Source organism: Ochotona curzoniae, unplaced genomic scaffold, assembly GCF_017591425.1.
Source record: "Ochotona curzoniae isolate NIBS_2020 unplaced genomic scaffold, NIBS_Ocur_1.0 contig_605, whole genome shotgun sequence".
Classification (NCBI taxonomy): Eukaryota; Metazoa; Chordata; class Mammalia; order Lagomorpha; family Ochotonidae; genus Ochotona; species Ochotona curzoniae.
In genome coordinates this window covers 2244118-2262111 of record NW_024466491.1, presented here as the reverse complement: position 1 = coordinate 2262111, position 17994 = coordinate 2244118, and the positions used below count along the sequence as shown (strand labels likewise).

The 17994-nt window shown below is 67.0% G+C and overlaps 1 protein-coding gene across 1 annotated transcript; it reads left to right on the top strand.

Annotated features, from left to right (window-relative positions):
* Positions 1-1658: 1658 nt before the first annotated feature.
* Positions 1659-17070, top strand: CSNK1G2 (casein kinase 1 gamma 2). Its single transcript, XM_040990547.1, has 12 exons — positions 1659-1744; positions 10963-11378; positions 13778-13818; positions 13896-13965; positions 14176-14324; positions 14560-14794; positions 14873-14958; positions 15351-15435; positions 15945-16093; positions 16286-16369; positions 16630-16736; positions 16957-17070. Exons 2-12 carry the CDS (start codon positions 11192-11194, stop codon positions 17009-17011), a joined length of 1248 nt encoding a protein of 415 aa, XP_040846481.1. The 5' UTR covers positions 1659-1744; positions 10963-11191; the 3' UTR covers positions 17012-17070.
* The last annotated feature ends 924 nt before the right edge of the window (positions 17071-17994 follow it).

Here is a 17994-nt window from a genome sequence, read left to right as displayed (position 1 = left end):
CACCCGCGTGCAGGACAGCTGTGGGGCTGATGGCCCAGGGAGCTTGGGGCCCATCTTACCCATCCCATGCCAGCCAGGCTGCCCCCTGACCCTGCTTGAGGGCTGAGACCTTGCACAGAGCTCCAGGTGCTGGTTTGCTGCCCCAGTACCACCAGTGGGGCCAGCCCAGGTGCATGGCAGCAGCCAAGGGGGCATGGCCCCAGTGTGAGGGTGCTCTGGGTGCCCCTGCATGCATGCGTTGGGTGGAAGGGAGTTGGAGGCCGAGACCCAGGGGACCCCGGGAAAAGCGCTCCCACCCCACACAGCAGTGAGGCGGTGGTCGCAAGAGCAGGGGCCAGCTCTGGGGCCTGGCAGGCCCATGTGTCGGCGGTGGGGTGGGGGTGCGCATCTCCTGGTTTGTTCGAGGAGAGTTACAAACCTGAGAACAAGGTTGGCCCACCCGGTGCTTGCAAAGGACACGTTTGGACACACCCTCCAGGTTAGCAGACACCAAGGCTGCTGGGAGGCGCAGCAGGGTGCTGTCCTCAGCCTCAGGGTGGCCAGGACAGGGCAGGAAACCCTGGTGTGACAGCCCCGCCCGGGCTCCTCACTGCAGCAGCAAGCTTGGTTCGTGTATGTGTAAGTGTGCAGCCCACCCCTGCATTGCCCCAGGCCCCCCCAAACCAAACTACCGCCTGCCCTTCTGTGATCCGCTGCAAGAGGGGGCGCTCAAGCTGCAGCGGCCGCACCCCATTCCCCGCGTGCTGCACCCCCATGCCCTGCGTGCTGCATCCCTGTTCACCGCATGCTGCACCCCCTTTCCCGGCGTGTTGCGCCCCCATTCCCCTTGTGCTGCACCCCCATTCCCGGCCGCTGTGGCCGCCTGGGCTGGCAGCCGCCCGAGCTTGGGGTGCTCCTGGAGGGGTGTGCGGTGCAGCGCGGTGCTGGGCCAGGCCCGAGCCGCGAGCTCCATCTGCGTCTCCCTGCTGTGCGTGCAGGGCCCTAGGCCCATTCTCCAGGGTCCCGGGAGCAGCCGGGACTCGAACCTGGGGCTCGGATAGGGGCGTAGCATCCCAGCTCCCAGGTCAGGCACCGCCCGCCCGTGACGTCGGGTGGCGAGACCGTGACGTCACCGACGAGCCGGCGGCGTCGGGGCGACCAGCCACGCGTCGTCATGGCGACCGCGCGGTGGGGGCGGGCCGGGCTGCGGCGGAAGCCCCGGCCGGCCCGGGGGCGGGGTGGGCTGCGGTGTGCGCGCCTCCCGTTCCCTTCCCGGCCCGCGTGCGCCCCGTCCGCGCGCCCCCGGGGCCCCCCGAGACCCCGCAGCGCTGCCGTCAGGCGCGCCGCCGCCGCTGTCGCAAAAATTAAAAAAAACACACAACAACGTTGCGCCCGCCGTACGGCCGGGCCGAGGCTCCGCCCCCACGTTGTGACGTATTCTGTGCGTGCCCCGCCCCCAGCCCCTCGGCGCTTGCGCAGAGGCGCACGTCCTGCCCCGTGCCTCGCTCCCCGGGCCGCGGCGCCTGCGCAGAACGCGCGCCCCGCCTACCCGGTCCGCGGCGCCTGCGCAGAGCGCGCCGCCGCCGCCGCCTCCTCCCCGCGGGGCCGACGCTGGCGGCGTGAAGGCGCGCGGGCCCGGGCGGCCGCCTCCCGCCCCGAGCATGCCGAGGCCGGCCCCGGGGGCGCGGGCGCCGCAGCCGGGCGCGCCGGAGCGGACGGCGGCGCGGAGCTGCCGCTGCTGCTGAGGCCGAGCGGCCGCCCGCAGGTAACGACCCCCGCGCCGGGCACCCCGACGCCCCCACGCCCCCGGACCTCGCCCCTTCCGCGGCTGAGGGACCCCGCACTCCAGGCCTGCCCCTGGGGCTCCCCCACACCCCGCAGACCCCAGACCCCGACACTCCAGGCCTGTCCGCCACACACTGCAGACCCCGCACCCTGCACCCCGGACCCCCACACACCCTGCAGACTCCGGACCCCACACCCTGCACCCCAGACACACCCCGGACCCCCACACCCCCTGCAGACCCCGGACCCTACACTCTGCAGACTCTGGACCCCACACCCTGCACCCCAGACACACCCTGCACCCCCACACCCCCTGCAGACCCCGGACCCCACACCCTGCACCCCAGACACACCCTGGACCCTCACACCCTCTGCAGACTCCGGACCCCACACTCTGCACCCCAAACACCCTGCAGACTCCGGACCCCACATCCTGCACCCCGAACACACCCTAGACCTCCACACACCCGGCAGACCCCGGACCCCACACCCTGCACCCTAAACACACCCTGGACCCCCACACACCCTGCAGACTCCAGACCCCACACCCTGCACCCCAAGCACACCCTGCAGACCCCAGACCCCACACCCTGCACCCTAAACACACCCTGGACCCCCACACACCCTGCAGACCCCAGACCCCACACCCTGCACCCCAAACACACCCTGCAGATCCCCACACACCCTGCAGACTCTGGACCCCACACCCTGCACCCTGGAACCCCACACACCTTGCACCCTGGACCCCCACACACCCTGGAACCCCACACACCTTGTACCCTGGACCCCCACACACTCTGCATCTGGACCCCCACACACCCTGCAGACTCCGGACCCCACACCCTGCACCCTGGACCCCCAAACACACCCTGCAGATGCAGACTCCCACACCCTGCAGACAACGGACCCACACACTCCAGGCCCTGCCCCCTCGGACCCCCACACGCTCTGCTGTGCAGACCCTCGGGAGAAGAGATAGGGACCCCCCATACAACTTGAGATGCCAGTCTCCTGTCCTGCCCACTCCCCTGCCCGCTCAGCCCTAGCCTGCCACAACCCCTGGCTGGACCGTAGTCCAGCTCCACCTGTGCACCCTGCCTTCCCCTGGGGGTTCCCACTGTACCCCTGCTTCCCGCTTTGGGGTCCTGGGGCTCGGGGGTCTGCAGGGGAGGGGACCTGTTGCGGTGCTCCCTGGGAACTCCCCAGCCTGCTGGCCGCACCTTCCCCTTCCTCCCTGGCCACCAGTAGCTTTGTTTTCCGGAAACACGGATGGGGTGGGAGGGGAGGATGTGTGAGCCAGTTGTGGATCCCGGCCCTGCTGCTGTGGGCCTTTGGAGGGGGCCAGGTGGGCCTGGGACAGCCCTGGGCGCGTGTGGAGGTGGACGCGGCCTCCTCCCCTGCTGTGGGTGGGGAGACGAAGGGAGGAGAGCACACCAGGGGGCCCCCAAGCAGCTCCGCCAGTGGGGTAGCACCCAGCAAGGCGGCCTCTGTCCTCCACCCCAGCTGCACTGCAGCCTTGCAGGCCACCCCAGGGTGTTGTTCCGCCTCTTGCTCCCCTGTGAGCCATGCTGAAGGCTGGGGTCCCCTGGAGCCCTGGGGAGGTGGGAGGAGCTGGCCCCTGGCACTATGAGGTCCCATGCAGCGTGTCTCACCCTCCTTGGTTACTGGGTTGTGGGAGGAAGTAGGTGGGCGTTCCTGCCGGCTGTGTGGTCTGAGTGTGCGTGTGTGTGTGCGTGCAAGCACACTTGCGGGGGGGGGGGTGTGGGCATCCGGCTTGGGGACAACGGTCCAGGTCTCCACCCCAGGCGGCTTCCTCCTGCCTCAGGTAAGGAAGTCAGGGAGGCCCCATCCTGGACCCCACCGTCCTCTGCTCCACTCCTGGCCCAGCTGTGTGCAGTGCAGCAGGACGCACACAGTCCACACACTGCATGCCCCCCCACCAGACCGCCTTTCTGAGCAGGGGCCTGTCTCACCCCTACCTGCGTGTGTCCCAGGGCCTGGAGCCCAGCCTCGTTCTGCTGTCGAGGCGCCAGCCCTCCCCGAAAGGGGCAGGTGCCTGGCCCTTGGTGGACCCACCCTGGGGCCAAGGCAGGTGGTCCCATGCGGGTGGGATGGCCTGGCTATGTCTACCCGGCCCTCCCACCCTGCAGCCTGGTGCTGGCCGCCCCGGGCCGTCCCATGGAGATAACCTTTTTCCCAGGAGGCCTAGAGGAAGCTCATAGGAACCAGAGCCCGCTCAGGGGCGACCTCAACCCACAGTCAGGCACTTTGGGCCTTGGAAGTCGGGGTGATGGCAGCTCCCTGGTCATTCAAAAGTTTCTTGCCTCCCCGAGGGGTAACTCCCACTGTCCTGGGGCAGGAGCCCAGGGTGCCCCAGGGAGATCCCCCTGCCTGTCGGTGAGTGTCTCCCCATGGGGTCTGGACACAGGACTGGGATGTGAGCCTGTGGATGAACAGTAGGTCCTGCTGCCCACGGCTGTGCTGGCTCTGTGTGTGTGCTGATGGGGGTATGCTGGCTGCGGGAGGCTGGATGTGGGGGCCCTGACTGTGGGGGACTGACCATAGTAGACTGGCCGTGGTGGGATGACTGTGTGGGCGCTGACGGGATGTGCTGGCCGTGGAAGCTGACCATGATGGGCTGGCTGTAGTGGGCTGACCATGCATGGGAGCTGGCCATGAGGTGCTGGCCGTGGGGACCCTGAATCTGGGGAACTAACCATAGGGTATGTGGCGGTCCTGCAGCCAGAGGCAGGGCCTTTCTGGAAAGAGGCCCCTCCAAGATTAATTAAGGTCCCGAAGCCCCTGGCATTATCCACGGCAGCAGAGCCAGGGCCTCCTGGAGGCACCAGAGCAGACGGTCCATTCTCTCTGCTTCTGCAACCACCTGGGTGGCCTGTGTGGGGTGGATGTGTGGGCAGGTGTGTGCTGTGCCGCCCACGGGTGGATTCTGGGTGACTCGGCCCACTGGCTCCCCACCTCCGCACATGAGAGCCAAGTGGACGGCCCTGCTGATGACGTGTGGCTTTTCGGGCTGCACCTTGCACGTGTGCTGTGCTCCACGTGTGAGCAGCCGTGTGTTAAAGGGGCATGACCCTGGCCCTGCGGTGGCAGCCTTGGTGCCCAGTGGACTTTGTCCTGCTTTTGTAAGACAACCCATCCTTCCTGCAGACCAGGGCCAGGCACCTGGACCCGGCCTGACCCCACTGCTGCACCAAAGGCCTCGGGGAGCCCCAGGGAAGGCGTGCCGTCATCCTGGTGTTTCCTGCTTTTATTTGTTTGAAAATTGCAAAGTCGCTGAGGGGTCACTCCCTGGATGGCCACAGTGGCTGGGCTAGGGCGCAAGTTGGGAGCTCCACCCGGGTCCCCCCGGGAGGCAGTCACTGCTCTCAGGTCATCCACAGGGAGCTGCTCAGACTAGCCTCTGTCCCAGAGAGAGTGGCCCTCCGGGGGTGGCCGAGCCCCCACATCAGCGTGCTGACCCCTGAAGCTGCTTGTAACCAGGGCTGGGCGCAGTGGGCCAGGGAGGGGGCGGCGTGGGTGCAGGCCAGGGCAGGCATAGTAGGCGGGCTTCAGGCTCGGGTGGCAGCAGCGCCGTGTCCTCCTGCCTGGTTTGCTCCGTGTTCCTGGAGCCGCAGCTGTCCCTCCATGGTGGCTTCTTTGTCAGAAAGGCGGACAGAGTGGGATGGAGAGCTTTCTCCTGGCCAGTGACCCCCACGTGGTTGGAAGCAGAAGCAGGACTCAAACATGCCGGCAGCTTTGCCGGACCCCAGGGTGTGTCTGGCACCTGGTGGCCGTGGGGTGAAGCTGCACCCATCAGACACCAGGGTGCATCTGGCATCTGGTGGCTGTGGGGTGAGGCTGCAACCACCGGGCCTCTCTCCTGTGGCTTTCCTGCCTGTGAGGGTGGCAGGCGACGGAGGCTGGGGAGCACTCCTCCAGCCCTGGCCCTCGCCCAGCCTTGCCTGTTACCATCGCCAACCACATGACTCTGCCCGTGTCACCCGTTACTGCCACCAGGCCACACTGCCCCGCCCGTGTTGCCAACTAGCCTTGCCATGGCCCTGCCTCCGCTTGCCCACTGAGCCCTCTGCTTCTGGGGCAAGGTCTCCTGGTACCCTCTGACCCGGGACAGCCTCAGGTCTGCCTTGCATTCATCACACGTGGATGGGTCGCATCCCCCCCGCCAGCAACGGCAGGCCAGCACCTCCCTGGGCGGCAGTGGGGGCTCTCAGGGGCCGTCTGGGGGGGCCTGCCTTCCTGAATTCCTGTTCCTCATCAAGGCCCTGCTTGAAACGCACTCACAGTGAGCGGGCTGATGTCCCATCGCTGGCTCACTCCCCGGACGGCCAGGCCCGGGCCAGGCCCCCCGCCCGGGCCCACGCACTGAAGCTGTCCTCCAACTGCTTTCCCAGGCCCACACAGGGAACTGGCTGGGTAGGGGAGCTGCTGGGTCTTGAACCTGTGTCCCTGTGGGATGCTGGCGCTGCAGGCAGTAATGAATTACACCACAGTGCCGGCCCAGGCTTCTCTGCCTCTGATGAGCTCCTGCTGGCCGCCTGGGGAAGGCAGTAACCCGGGCCGCCCCATCAGCCCAAGGCTCACCTGGATGGAGCTCCTGGCTTTGGCCTGGCCTGGCACCCAGTGGTTGAGGGCATTTGCAGGGCAGTGAACCCGCAGTGGGAGAGCTTTGTCTGCACTTCTCCCTCCATCACTTTCCTAAATATGTTTTTTAAAGAGGAGGTGAGAGAGAGAGGCAGATCTTCTGTCTGCTGGTTCACTCCCAAGTGCCCACAACAGCCAGAGCTGAGCTGATCCAAAGCCAGGAGCGTCTTCCGGGTCTCCCACGCGGGTGCAGGGTCCCAAGGCTTTGGGCCGTCCTCCACTGCTCTCCCAGGCCACAGGCAGGGAGCTGCATGGGGAGCAGGGGTGCTGGGATTAGAACCGGCGACCATATGGGATTCCTGGCATATTCAAGGTGAGAACTTTAGCAGCTACACTATCATACCGGGCCCCAAAATAAATATTTTTGAAAGAGGAAGCTGCAGGGCTGGCACCGTGGCTCGCTTGGCTGACCCACTACCCAGTGTTGCTGGTTTCCCACATGGCTCCACACATGTCCTGGCTGCTCTGCCGTGGTTCAGCTCCCTGCTCTCGCACCTGGTCCTCGGGCCTCGACACCTGCGTGGGAGACCCGCGTGGATCTCCTGGCTCCTGGATTCAGATCTTCTCAGCTCTGCTATTGTGGCCATCTGGGGAGTGAACCGGTGGATGAGAGATTTTTCTGTCTTCTTTTTGTGTGTAAATCTGTCTTTCAGATTAAAAAAAAGAAAAAAATTAAAAACAAAGAGAAGGGCCCAGCGGTGTGGCCTGGTGGCTAAGGTCCTCGCCTTGAATGCGCCGGGATCCCATATGGTCGCCGGTTCTAATCCCGGCAGCTCCACTTCCTCTCTCCTCTCTGTATCCGACTTTGTAATAAAAATAAAATAAATCTTTAAAAAAAAAAAAGAAGAAGAAAAGGAGGAACTGCAGGCCTGGCTGGCCTTGTCCTGCTGCTGCCCGTGCGCAGTCCTGGCCCTGCCAGTGGGGCTGGAGCCCGAGCACATGGTCCTGGGGTGCTCTGGGCAGGATGAGTGTGGTGGGCTACTGCCCCCCTCCCAGGAGGGTGCAGGGTGGCCTGCAGGCCGGGACCACTGTGCGCAGAGCTGCTGGGAAGGGGTCGGCCTCCTGCTCCCGAGGCCGGGGTGGCCAGGTGATGTCAGCCTAGGGTCTGTGACATCACTGATGGCAGGCTGCAGGAAGGGGTTCTCGGGGCCCTCCAGGCGGGGAGCCGGCCGGGCCCTGAGAAAGATGGGGGCCCGCGGCAGGAATAAGGCAGGTAACTGCCTGAGGTGGGCACCCCGAGGTGGGGCCGCGCGTGTGAGCGTGGCTCGGCTCTGGGCCGGGTAGGACTTGGCAGCCCTCCTCTGGGGTGATTATTTTTAGGTTTGGCATCCCAGGCCTAGGCGGTCCTGACGGCAGCATTTCTGTTCCCCCCACCTCACCGGTCCCTGCCTCAGTCAGCGGGGACCAGGGCCTGGTGCATGGGCCCTGTGTGTGTCCTCACGGTCACCAGGGCCAGCTGTGGGCTCTGCAGTGTGACCCCTCACGGCCTGTTACGTCTGGGGTCTGGGGGGGTCAGTGCTGCCCGTGTTCGTCTATGCTGCGAGGTGGGGCCAGGAGGCATGCACCAGGTGGTGCGGGTCACTGGCACCCTGTGCCTGCCTATGCACTGGCAGGAGGGGCCTTAGCACACAGAGACACCCCCCCCCCCCAGCGCCCTCCGGCTGCCCTTCTGGAATGCCTGACGCCGTGTTCCTGACCCAGGGGCTCATATGGTGGCAGGACAGTGAGCTCTGGCCCATCTGGGCCACTGTGGCGTTGGGGTGTAGGATTCTTAGGAGGCCGGAGGGAGAATGACCCTACACGGAGACGGAGCTGGCTGCGGCCTGACCGGGCCTTTAAGCTGCATAGTGAGGCCTTCCCTGTTAGCAGGGCCCAGACCTGGGGGCCAGAGCAGCCTGAGAGAACCAGTAGGCGGGGGGGACAGACCCCCCTGTGTGTCTTGGGGAGCAGGCCTGAGGCCCCTGTGCCTCATGGTATCCCCACCCCCCTTCATGACAGTACTGCGCCTCAGATCGCTTTCCTCTGATGGTGAGACAAATGTGCTGTGGCGCTGCCGTGGACCCTGCTCAGGCCAGTCGGAGGGGACTGGGCCGTGGTGGACGGGGCCCAGGTGGGTGGACAGCTGGGCCAGACCACTGGGTCACATTCACAGTGGGTTGTGGAGACGTCGGTTGGCACGTCCAATGTGTCTCCTGCTGAATGCGACTGCCTGGGCTACGCAGGGCTGTCCCCGTGGTGTGTGTGCCTGCTGTGGGCGGCAGGCCATGAGCAGGGCAGTCAGGGAACCCTTTGGGTGGTCAGTGCTGGGTCCCTGCCCTGCACGTGGGGCCTCGGCGTGTTTGTCCCTCATTGAGGAGCCAGGAGGCCTGTGGGTTCAGGCCCTGAGTGTGGGTGTCCAGGGCGCCCCACAGTGCCTGTGTTGCGGCATCGCACAGGCCTGCTGCCGTGTGTGCCAGGGCAGGGAGCCGTTGCCCCACCGCCTGTGAGGAAGCTCGCGGTGGGCAAGCATGTTAGAGTGAAAGCCACTGCGAGATGTGGCGGGGACCAGGGGGACGGGTGACAAGGAGTGCTGGCAGAGACAGCACAGCTGCCCCGGGACCCATGCTGGCTCCCTCACCTCCTGCACAGCCAGAGGCTGTGGAACACGCCCGTGGGAGCGGTTGGTACAGGGGCGTGGAGTGGGGGCCAGGACACAGGCCCCCCCCCAGCGTGGGCTCCCCTGACAGGAAAGTGCAGACCCGGGGAGTGGGGCTCTGTCAGGCTTGGTCACTCATACTTGAAAAGCAGAGGACAGTTGGGTCTTCTTTGCCCAGTTCACTCCCCAAGTGCCTGTGTCAGCCAGGGCTGGGCCAGGCTAAAGCTGGGAGGGCAGGACCTGAGTGCGTGAGCCGTCCCCGCTGCTTAGCAGGGAGCGGGACGGCTGGTAGAGCGATGGGCCGCACCCCGGACCTGGGATGCAGGTCCCAGCCAGCGGAATGCCTGCTGCGCCACAGCCCTAGCCGTCTGGTTGGTGTGCCAGCGTGCCATGGCAGGTGAGGCTGCGGGTCGTCTCGGGGTCCGGCCCCAGTGCTCACAGAGCCTGCACTGCTCCAGCCATGGGCTGTCTTGGGGTCCGGCCCCGGGCTCTGGCAAGGGCCATAGCCTTATCCGTCTCCTTCGTAGAGTAAGTCAAAGCCTGGGGGAAGCTTCCAGATGTCTGGATGTTTCTGTGATGTCACAACGTAACTGGCACCACTGGATTGCTTGCATGGAAAGAGATTCTTGCTCTTGGTTTTGGGGCTCCACCAGGCCACAGCCAGGAGCCTGGAGCTCCAGCTGGGTCTCCCCCGTGGGTGCAGGGGCCCCAGCATTTGGGCCGTGTGCTGCTGCTTTTCCAGGTGTGCAAGCAGGGAGCTGGATGGGAAGAGGAGCAGAGACTGGCGCCTGTGTGGGGTGCTGTGCAGACAGCAGGCCCTCCCGTGGCCGCCAGGAGTGCTGTCTGCAGCCTGTATTTGGTTCTCCCACGGTCTCGTATGGACTGGGAATGGGCCAGGCTGATGAAGTCAACCCCACCCCATCCCCCACCGTGGAGTCAGGCCAGACACTGCGGGTGGTGTGAGTGTGTGTCCCTGCTTGTCTGTGGGGCTCCCTTTCCAGCCAGGGCTGGGCAGCTTCTGGGGAGCCCGATCCTGTCCTGCTGTCTCCGCGTGGGGAGAGGTGCCGTCTGCCTCGGTACAGGCTGGGCTGGGATGGGACTGCCCTGGCTGGGGCACAGGAGCTGGAGAGGTTGCTGCTGGATGGTGGCGGTCAGCATGATTGAGGCCTGGGCACAGGCCTCCACGGTGTGGGCAGCCTGGACCCCAGCCTCCCGTGGCCTCTGCAGAGTGGGGGTGTCAGCCTCCCTGCCCCCTTGCTGGCTGTGGTCATCCGCAGTCTGTTTAGCTCCCATGTGCTGTGGTGAGTGGCATTCGTGGGCCGTGAGTGGATGGTGCTCTGTGGCCAGGAGGTGCTGGCAGTAGGGGGCACCATCAGCTGCCCAGAGAGCCACATCCACCCACCGCAGTGTGGGGCTGGCCAAGGTCCCGGTGCCGCTTGTAGTTGTGGGTGTGTTGTCCTGCTGTGGCCCAGGGTATCATGGGCCTTCCCCACTCCCCACGCTAGTGCTGAGTTCTGGGGTGAATGTCGGAGTCAGCCCAGGCACCCCTCCCCCCCGGTTTTCCCTGAGTGTGGGTGCCCGAGGCAAAGCATGGGGCCCTGCAAACACTTGCTGACTGTGGATGGTCCTGGAGCCCCAGGAACCCCAGCTTGCAGGAGGTGCTGTGCTGTGTGGCTGGGCACCCTGGCACCTTGGCACCGTCAGGGTCCCACGCCCTGGCCCAGGCATCCCTGCAGCTCCAGGTCCCCTTCACTCTCTCCTGAGGGACCCCTTGGCTGCCAGGGATGGGAGGGGGTGCCCGTGTGCCCAGGCAGGACTTGCTGCCCTGAACCACCCTCCCCCACCTTGCCCCTGCCAGCTCCCAGCCAGGCCTCCAACAGTGACCCTGTCTCTCTCCACAGCTGGTGGCCACGAGATCTGAGGTGCCAGGACCCGTCAGCGGCATGCCTGCTGAGCCCAGGAGCCCACCCCAGGCCACGAATATGAGCGGCCCGGCCTGGCCCGCCAGGACGCCGGCGCCTCAGTAGCAGAGCCGCCAGCCGGCCGGCGCGCACCTGTGACCTTGGCCTTGCAGCCTCGGCGTCCGCGTGGCAGGCGGTCACCGTGGAGAAGGCAGGCTATCACAAACTGATGGATTTTGACAAGAAAGGAGGGAGAGCAGAGTTGGAGGAAGGCCGCAGGGTGTCCAAAGCTGGCGGGGGCCGCGGCAGCCACGGCCCGCGCGGCTCAGGCACCAGCTCGGGGGTCCTCATGGTGGGCCCCAACTTCCGTGTCGGGAAGAAGATCGGCTGCGGCAACTTCGGGGAGCTTCGCCTAGGTGAGGCCCCGCTCTGGGGCAGGTGGGAGAGCGGCTACAGGGCCCTCGGGCAGCCCCGATTGGCATGGGTGTCCGCACCTGGGCCGCGGGGCTCCCCTGCAGTTCAGGGGGCCGGGTACTTACAGGGGTCCCCAAGGCAGGGCCCGCCACACGGCCGGGTCCCCACCAGTCGGCGCCCAAGCCTTGCCTCCCCTGAGCTCTCTGCTTGTTCCTGTTACCCAGCTTGTCTCTGGGTCCCTGAACCCCCACAGGGGGTTCAGGGGCCCAGACATGACACCCTGAACCTGCCACGTTGCTCTCCAAGTTTGGGCTGTATTGAGGCCATTTATTTTAATTAAAATTTTTTAAGAAGCATGTTTATTGGAAAGGAAGTGTAAGAAAGAGCAAAAAGTCTCCCATTGTTGGTTCCCTGCTGAAATGGATGCAGAGCTGCCGGTGCTGGGCCAGTTCAGAGTCGGGCGACCCCGGCCAGGTCTGTGGCCATGGCTGGTGCGAGAACCCCCTGAGCTGGAATGCCCAGAATTTAAAAGGACCTTTTTTTGTTTGTACGTTTAAGATTTTGAAGACTGTGAATTTGAAAGGAGGTGTTGACACGGGGGAAGGAAGGGGGAGAAAGATCTTCTATTTGCTCCTTTGCTCCCCAAATGACTGATGACTGGCAAAGGCGGGAGCCAAAAGCTCTGGCTGGGCCCCCAGTGGGTGCAGGGCATCACAGCCTCTCTCGGGGCATCAGCGGGAGCTCCAGGGGCCGTGGCATTGCTTCCCCCTCCACGCCGGTATGCCTTTGGGGGTGAGGCTGCCCCTGGGCCCCGTCCCAGCCCAGCCCCATCTTCCTGCCTGCCGTGGTGCTGCAGGGAGCCCCTGGCACGGGCGTTCTGCCCGTCTTCCCCTTTAGAGTGTGTGTGTGCTTGTGGTCGGCACACTTCCTCGACCGCACTCCTGGGCACCTCTCAGGAGGTGAGGCAGGAGCACCAAGCCTACCAGGGTCTAGGGCTGTGTCAGGGAAAGGACAGGGAGGAGGGGGCGCTGGGGGCCCCTTTACGAAGCCTTCCAGGCCCCCTGCCCAGGGCTCTGCCTCAGTGGGCATCTGCAGGCACATGCGAACCTGGAAGGGCTTGGGGCATGGCCCTGGAGACGTGGGTGGTGGGTGCTGAGGCACAGGCTGGCATCCTCGGCATCCTCAGCATCCTGGCATGTGGAGAAGTGTAGATTCTGAAACAAAGTTGACACACAAGTTGTACATTTTCCCATCAAGCTGAGCTCGCTCACCTTAGGCCATTGTCCCTGTGGCTTGTGGCTTCCGGTGCCCTCCATGCCCCTCCTGGCATGTGATGGCTCAGGCTGTGTGTGACACTGTCTTATGCCCATGTCTGACCCAGAGGGGCCCAGCGCCATGAGCGCACGGCCTGGGGGTCGCTGGGCTAGAGCATGGGACCAGGTTGTGTGAGCCTTTGCCATCCATGCCGTCCAGGGGACGGGAGGGCCACACTGTGCCAGCCGTCCATCTGTGATCTGCAGTGGCAAGTGGCTAGGCTGGCCGTTACAGACAGCCTATGTGAGCAGCTGCAGGCGGCAGCTCGGAGAGGTGGCCTCTGCCTTGGGCACCCATTGGATTCAAGTCCTGGCTGTGCCCCATCCGGCTCCCTGCTGCCACACACCCAAGGGGGCATCGTGACGGCCCCAGTGGGGGACCCATGCACCATAGGGGAGAACCACGAGGAGCTCCTGGCTCCTGCCTGGCCCAGTCAGGAGGCACTTGAGGAGGGAACCAGCGAGGGCAGACATCCATATCTCAGAACTGACCACAGAATCAGGCACAACCTTGCGTGGCCCAGTTGTGGCGAGGTGGACAGCCTCAGGTCCTGTGGGGGATCTGACACAGGCCCTCCCTGGGAGCAGGTGTGAGCGTACAGGGCCGCATGCCCAGCGCCTGCCCGACATGTCGCACTGTATGCCCATCGAACACTCAGCCAGTGGCTGACGGGGTGCAGTGAGCACCCTCCGAGGTGAAGCAACTCCAGAAGTGCCGGAAGCAGAGCTGGGGATGCGGGGAGGGGGCACCCCACACTCCCAGAACAAAGGAGGAGGCTCTGTGAGCCACACAGCAGGGTGCGGCCTCCTGCAAGCCCCTGAGGCCAGCTGCAGTGGACTGGCACCTGCCTGCCCCTGTCTGGGCCTCTGCCCGCCGCCCCCTGCCAGGCTGCCCAGTGGTGGGCAGGCTGGCTGGATAAGCTGGGGCTGTGCATGTGCCGGGCAGGCCTGTGCATAGGTGCCCTGTGGCCCCGAGTGAGGAGGGCTGGCTGGGAGGCAGAGGCAGGCGTGTGTGTGTGTGGTTGGGGGCCCGGCCCTCTCCTGGGGGGAGAGGGGGCTGCCGTCCTCACTCGTGTCTGTCCCCACAGGAAAGAATCTCTACACAAATGAATATGTGGCCATCAAACTGGTGAGTGTGCCCCCGCCCCCGCCCCCGGCCCCCACCCATGTGTGTGCTGGGTTCCAGTGCCCTGCGTCTGTCCCCAGGAGCCCATCAAGTCCCGGGCCCCGCAGCTGCACCTGGAGTACCGCTTCTACAAGCAGCTGAGCACGGCAGGTGGGTATGGCGGGGCTGGGCAGGGAGGGCAGGAGGGGTGAGGGTGGGCAGGAGGGGTGAGGGTGGGCAGGAGGGGTAAGGGTGGGCAGGAGGGGTGAGGGAGGGCAGGAGGGGTGAGGGAGGGCAGAGTGGAGAGGTGGGCAGGAAGGGTGAGGGAGGGCCGGCTCGCAGCCCCAGCCGCCCCAGCCGCCCCGTCCGCCCCGCCTGCAGAGGGCGTCCCTCAGGTGTACTACTTCGGGCCGTGCGGCAAGTACAACGCCATGGTGCTGGAGCTGCTGGGGCCGAGCCTGGAGGACCTGTTCGACCTGTGCGACCGCACCTTCACCCTCAAGACGGTGCTCATGATCGCCATCCAGCTGGTGCGGGGCGGGGCCTGGGCGGGGGCGGGGCTGGGGCGGGGCGGGGCTGTGTCCCTGGGTGGGGCTGGTCCCAGGGGTGGGGCTGGGGCGGGGCCGGGCCCCGGGGCTGGGCTGGGGGCGGGGCCGGGTCCCGGGGTGGGGCTGGGGGCGGGGCCTGTGTCCCTGGGCGGGGCTGGGGGCGGGGCTGGGGGCGGGGCCGGGTCCCGGGGCGGGGCTGAGCCGCCGCCGCCCGCAGATCTCGCGCATGGAGTACGTGCACACCAGGAGCCTCATCTACCGCGACGTGAAGCCCGAGAACTTCCTGGTGGGCCGGCCGGGCTCCAAGCGGCAGCACGCCATCCACATCATCGACTTCGGGCTGGCCAAGGAGTACATCGACCCCGAGACCCGGAAGCACATCCCCTACCGCGAGCACAAGAGCCTGACGGGCACGGCGCGCTACATGAGCATCAACACGCACCTGGGCAAGGGTGAGCGCCCGACCCCTGACCTCCGACCCCTGACCCCGAGCCCGGGCGCCCCTGACCCCGCCCTGCGTGTGCCCCCAGAGCAGAGCCGGCGCGACGACCTGGAGGCGCTGGGCCACATGTTCATGTACTTCCTGCGCGGGAGCCTGCCCTGGCAGGGGCTCAAGGTGCGGGGGTCCCGGGGCGGGGGTGAGGGTGCCGACCCTGCTGACCCCGCTCACCCCGTGCTGACCCTGCTGACCCCGCCGACCCCGTGCTGACCCTGCTGACCCCGCTGACCCCGTGCCGACCCCGCCGACCCTGCCTACCCCATGCTGACCCCGCTGACCCCGTGCCATTCCCCGTGCTGACCCCGTGCCATTCCCCGTGCTGACCCCGTGCCATTCCCCGTGCTGACCCTGTGCCGACCCGTGCTCACCCCGCCGACCCCGTGCTGACCCCGTGCCGACCCCGCTGACCCCGTGCTGACCCCGTGCCATTCCCTGTGCTGACCCCGTGCCATTCCCTGTGCTGACCCCGTGCCATTCCCTGTGCTGACCCCGTGCCGACCCCGCCCCAGGCCGACACCCTCAAGGAGCGCTACCAGAAGATCGGGGACACCAAGCGCGCCACGCCCATCGAGGTGCTGTGCGAGAACTTCCCAGGTGAGCCCGCCTGGCCACGCCCTCCCCGCGAGCCCCGCCCATCGCACGTGAGGCCCCGCCCACACCCCCTCACCGTGAGCCCCGCCCATTCCGTTTGAGGCCACACCCACGCCCCTCCCCGTGAGCCCCGCCCACGCCCCGTCACGCCCAATTCATGTGAGGCCCCGCCTTGAGCCTCGCCTACACCCGGGTCCGGCTCTGTGCAAGCCCCGCCCTCCCGAGGCCCCGCCCTCCCGAGCCCCGCCCACGTCCTGGTGCGGCTCTGCGCAAGCCCTTCCCCCTCCCGAGGCCCCGCCCTCCCGAGCCCCGCCCACGTCCTGGTGCGGCTCTGCGCAAGCCCTTCCCCCTCCCGAGGCCCCGCCCTCCCGAGCCCCGCCCCTCCCGAGGCCCCGCCCTCCCGAGCCCCGCCCACGTCCTGGTGCGGCTCTGCGCAAGCCCCGCCCCCTCCCGAGGCCCCGCCCTCCCGAGCCCCGCCCTCCCGAGCCCCGCCCACGAGCCCGTGTCCGCAGAGGAGATGGCCACCTACCTGCGCTACGTGCGGCGCCTGGACTTCTTCGAGAAGCCGGACTACGACTACCTGCGCAAGCTCTTCACCGACCTGTTCGACCGCAGCGGCTTCGTGTTCGACTACGAGTACGACTGGGCCGGGAAGCCGCTGGTAGGTGGGGCCGCTGCGGGCCGGGGTGCGGGTGTGCGGGGTATTCGGGGTGTGCGGGGCCGGTGTGCGGGTGTGCGGGTTCTGGGGTGCGGGGTGTGTGAGGTGTGCGGGTTCTGGGGTGCGGGGTGTGTGTGCTGTGCGGGTTCTGGGGTGCGGGGTGCGCCGCGTGCTCTGACCCCCCCGCCCGCCCAGCCCACGCCCATCGGCACCGTGCACTCGGACCTGGCCGCGCAGCCGCCGCCCCGGGACAAGGGGCAGACGCACAGCAAGAACCAGGTGCGTGGGGGCCCCGGGGGGACGGGCTGCGTGGGCGGACAGGAGGACGGGCGGACAGGAGGACGGGCGGACAGGAGGACGGGCGGACAGGAGGACGGGCGGACGGGCGGACAGGAGGACGGGCGGACAGGCGACAGGAGGACAGGAGGACAGGAGGACAGGTGGACGGGCGGACAGGAGGACAGGACGGGAGGACAGGCGGACGGGAGGACAGGAGGACGGGCGGACAGGCGGGCCTGACTGCACCAGCCGCCCCCCAGGCGCTCAACTCCACCAACGGGGAGCTGAACGCGGACGACCCCACGGCCGGACACTCCAACGCGCCCATCACGGCGCCCGCGGAGGTGGAGGCGACGGACGACACCAAGTAAGGCCGCGGCCCCGCCCCCTGCCCCGCCCACCGCGCTCACGTGGGCCCTCGCTCCACCCACTGCCCTCACCTGGCCCCGCCCACCGCCCGCTCGCCCCGCCCACTGCCACAAGCCCATTGCGCTTGCGTGGCTCCGCCCCTCGCTCCACCCACTGCGATCACGTGCCCCAACTGCGTCCACGTGGCCCCGCCCACCGCCCGCTCGCCCCGCCCCCAGGTGCTGCTGCTTCTTCAAGCGGCGGAAGCGGAAGTCCCTGCAGCGGCACAAGTGAGCGCCGCCCGCGCCGTGGCCGCCGGGGTCGGTGCGCGTCCGGGAGCCGCGGGGCCGTCGCGGACACGGGCGGACGCGGACGGACACGGGCGGACACGGACGGACGCGGACGGACACGGGCCGGGCGCGGGGGGCGCCCCAGACCAAAGGGGCCGGCGGGGCGGCCGCCCCCCGACCGAAGTGCTGCACCAAAGCTGGCCGCCCCGCGGACTCGATCGCCTTAAACCCGGCGGGCTGTGCGGCCGGGGGCAGGGACGGCGCCGCCCTCACGCTTCCTGGAAGCCATAGACTTAGGGGCTTTTGTAAAAAAATAAACGAAAACCAAACCACCCGCCCGCCTCGCAACTGCTCTGTTCCAGCTGAACGTCCCGGTGTGGCCTGCGGGGCGCCCGAGCTGGAGGTGAGTGTGGGCAGGGAGTGAGTGGGGAGTGAGTGTGGGCAGGGAGTGAGTGTGGGCAGGGAGTGAGTGGGCAGGGAGTGAGTGGGCAGGGAGTGAGTGTGGGCAGGGAGTGAGTGTGGGCAGGGAGTGAGTGTGGGCAGGGAGTGAGTGGGCAGGGAGTGAGTGGGCAGGGAGTGAGTGTGGGCAGGGAGTGAGTGTGGGCAGGGAGTGAGTGTGGGCAGGGAGTGTGGGCATGGAGTGAGTGTGGGCAGGGAGTGAGTGGGCAGGGAGTGAGTGTGGGCAGGGAGTGAGTGTGGGCAGGGAGTGAGTGGGCAGGGAGTGAGTGTGGGCAGGGAGTGAGTGTGGGCAGGGAGTGAGTGTGGGCAGGGAGTGAGTGTGGGCATGGAGTGAGTGTGGGCATGGAGTGAGTGGGCAGGGAGTGAGTGTGGGCAGGGAGTGAGTGGGCAGGGAGTGAGTGTGGGCATGGAGTGAGTGTGGACAGGGAGTGAGTGTGGGCAGGGAGTGAGTGGGCAGGGAGTGAGTGTGGGCATGGAGTGAGTGGGCAGGGAGTGAGTGTGGGCATGGAGTGAGTGGGCAGGGAGTGA

What these genes read in the sequence shown, in the direction of transcription:
- CSNK1G2 (XM_040990547.1), top strand. Translation starts at nt 11,192, where the DNA reads ATGGATTTTGACAAGAAAGGAGGGAGAGCAGAGTTGGAGGAAGGCCGC. An exon ending in TGCCCTGGCAGGGGCTCAAG is followed by an intron (nt 14,959 to 15,350) that starts GTGCGGGGGTCC and finishes ACCCCGCCCCAG; the next exon opens with GCCGACACCCTCAAGGAGCG. An exon ending in AGACGCACAGCAAGAACCAG is followed by an intron (nt 16,370 to 16,629) that starts GTGCGTGGGGGC and finishes GCCGCCCCCCAG; the next exon opens with GCGCTCAACTCCACCAACGG.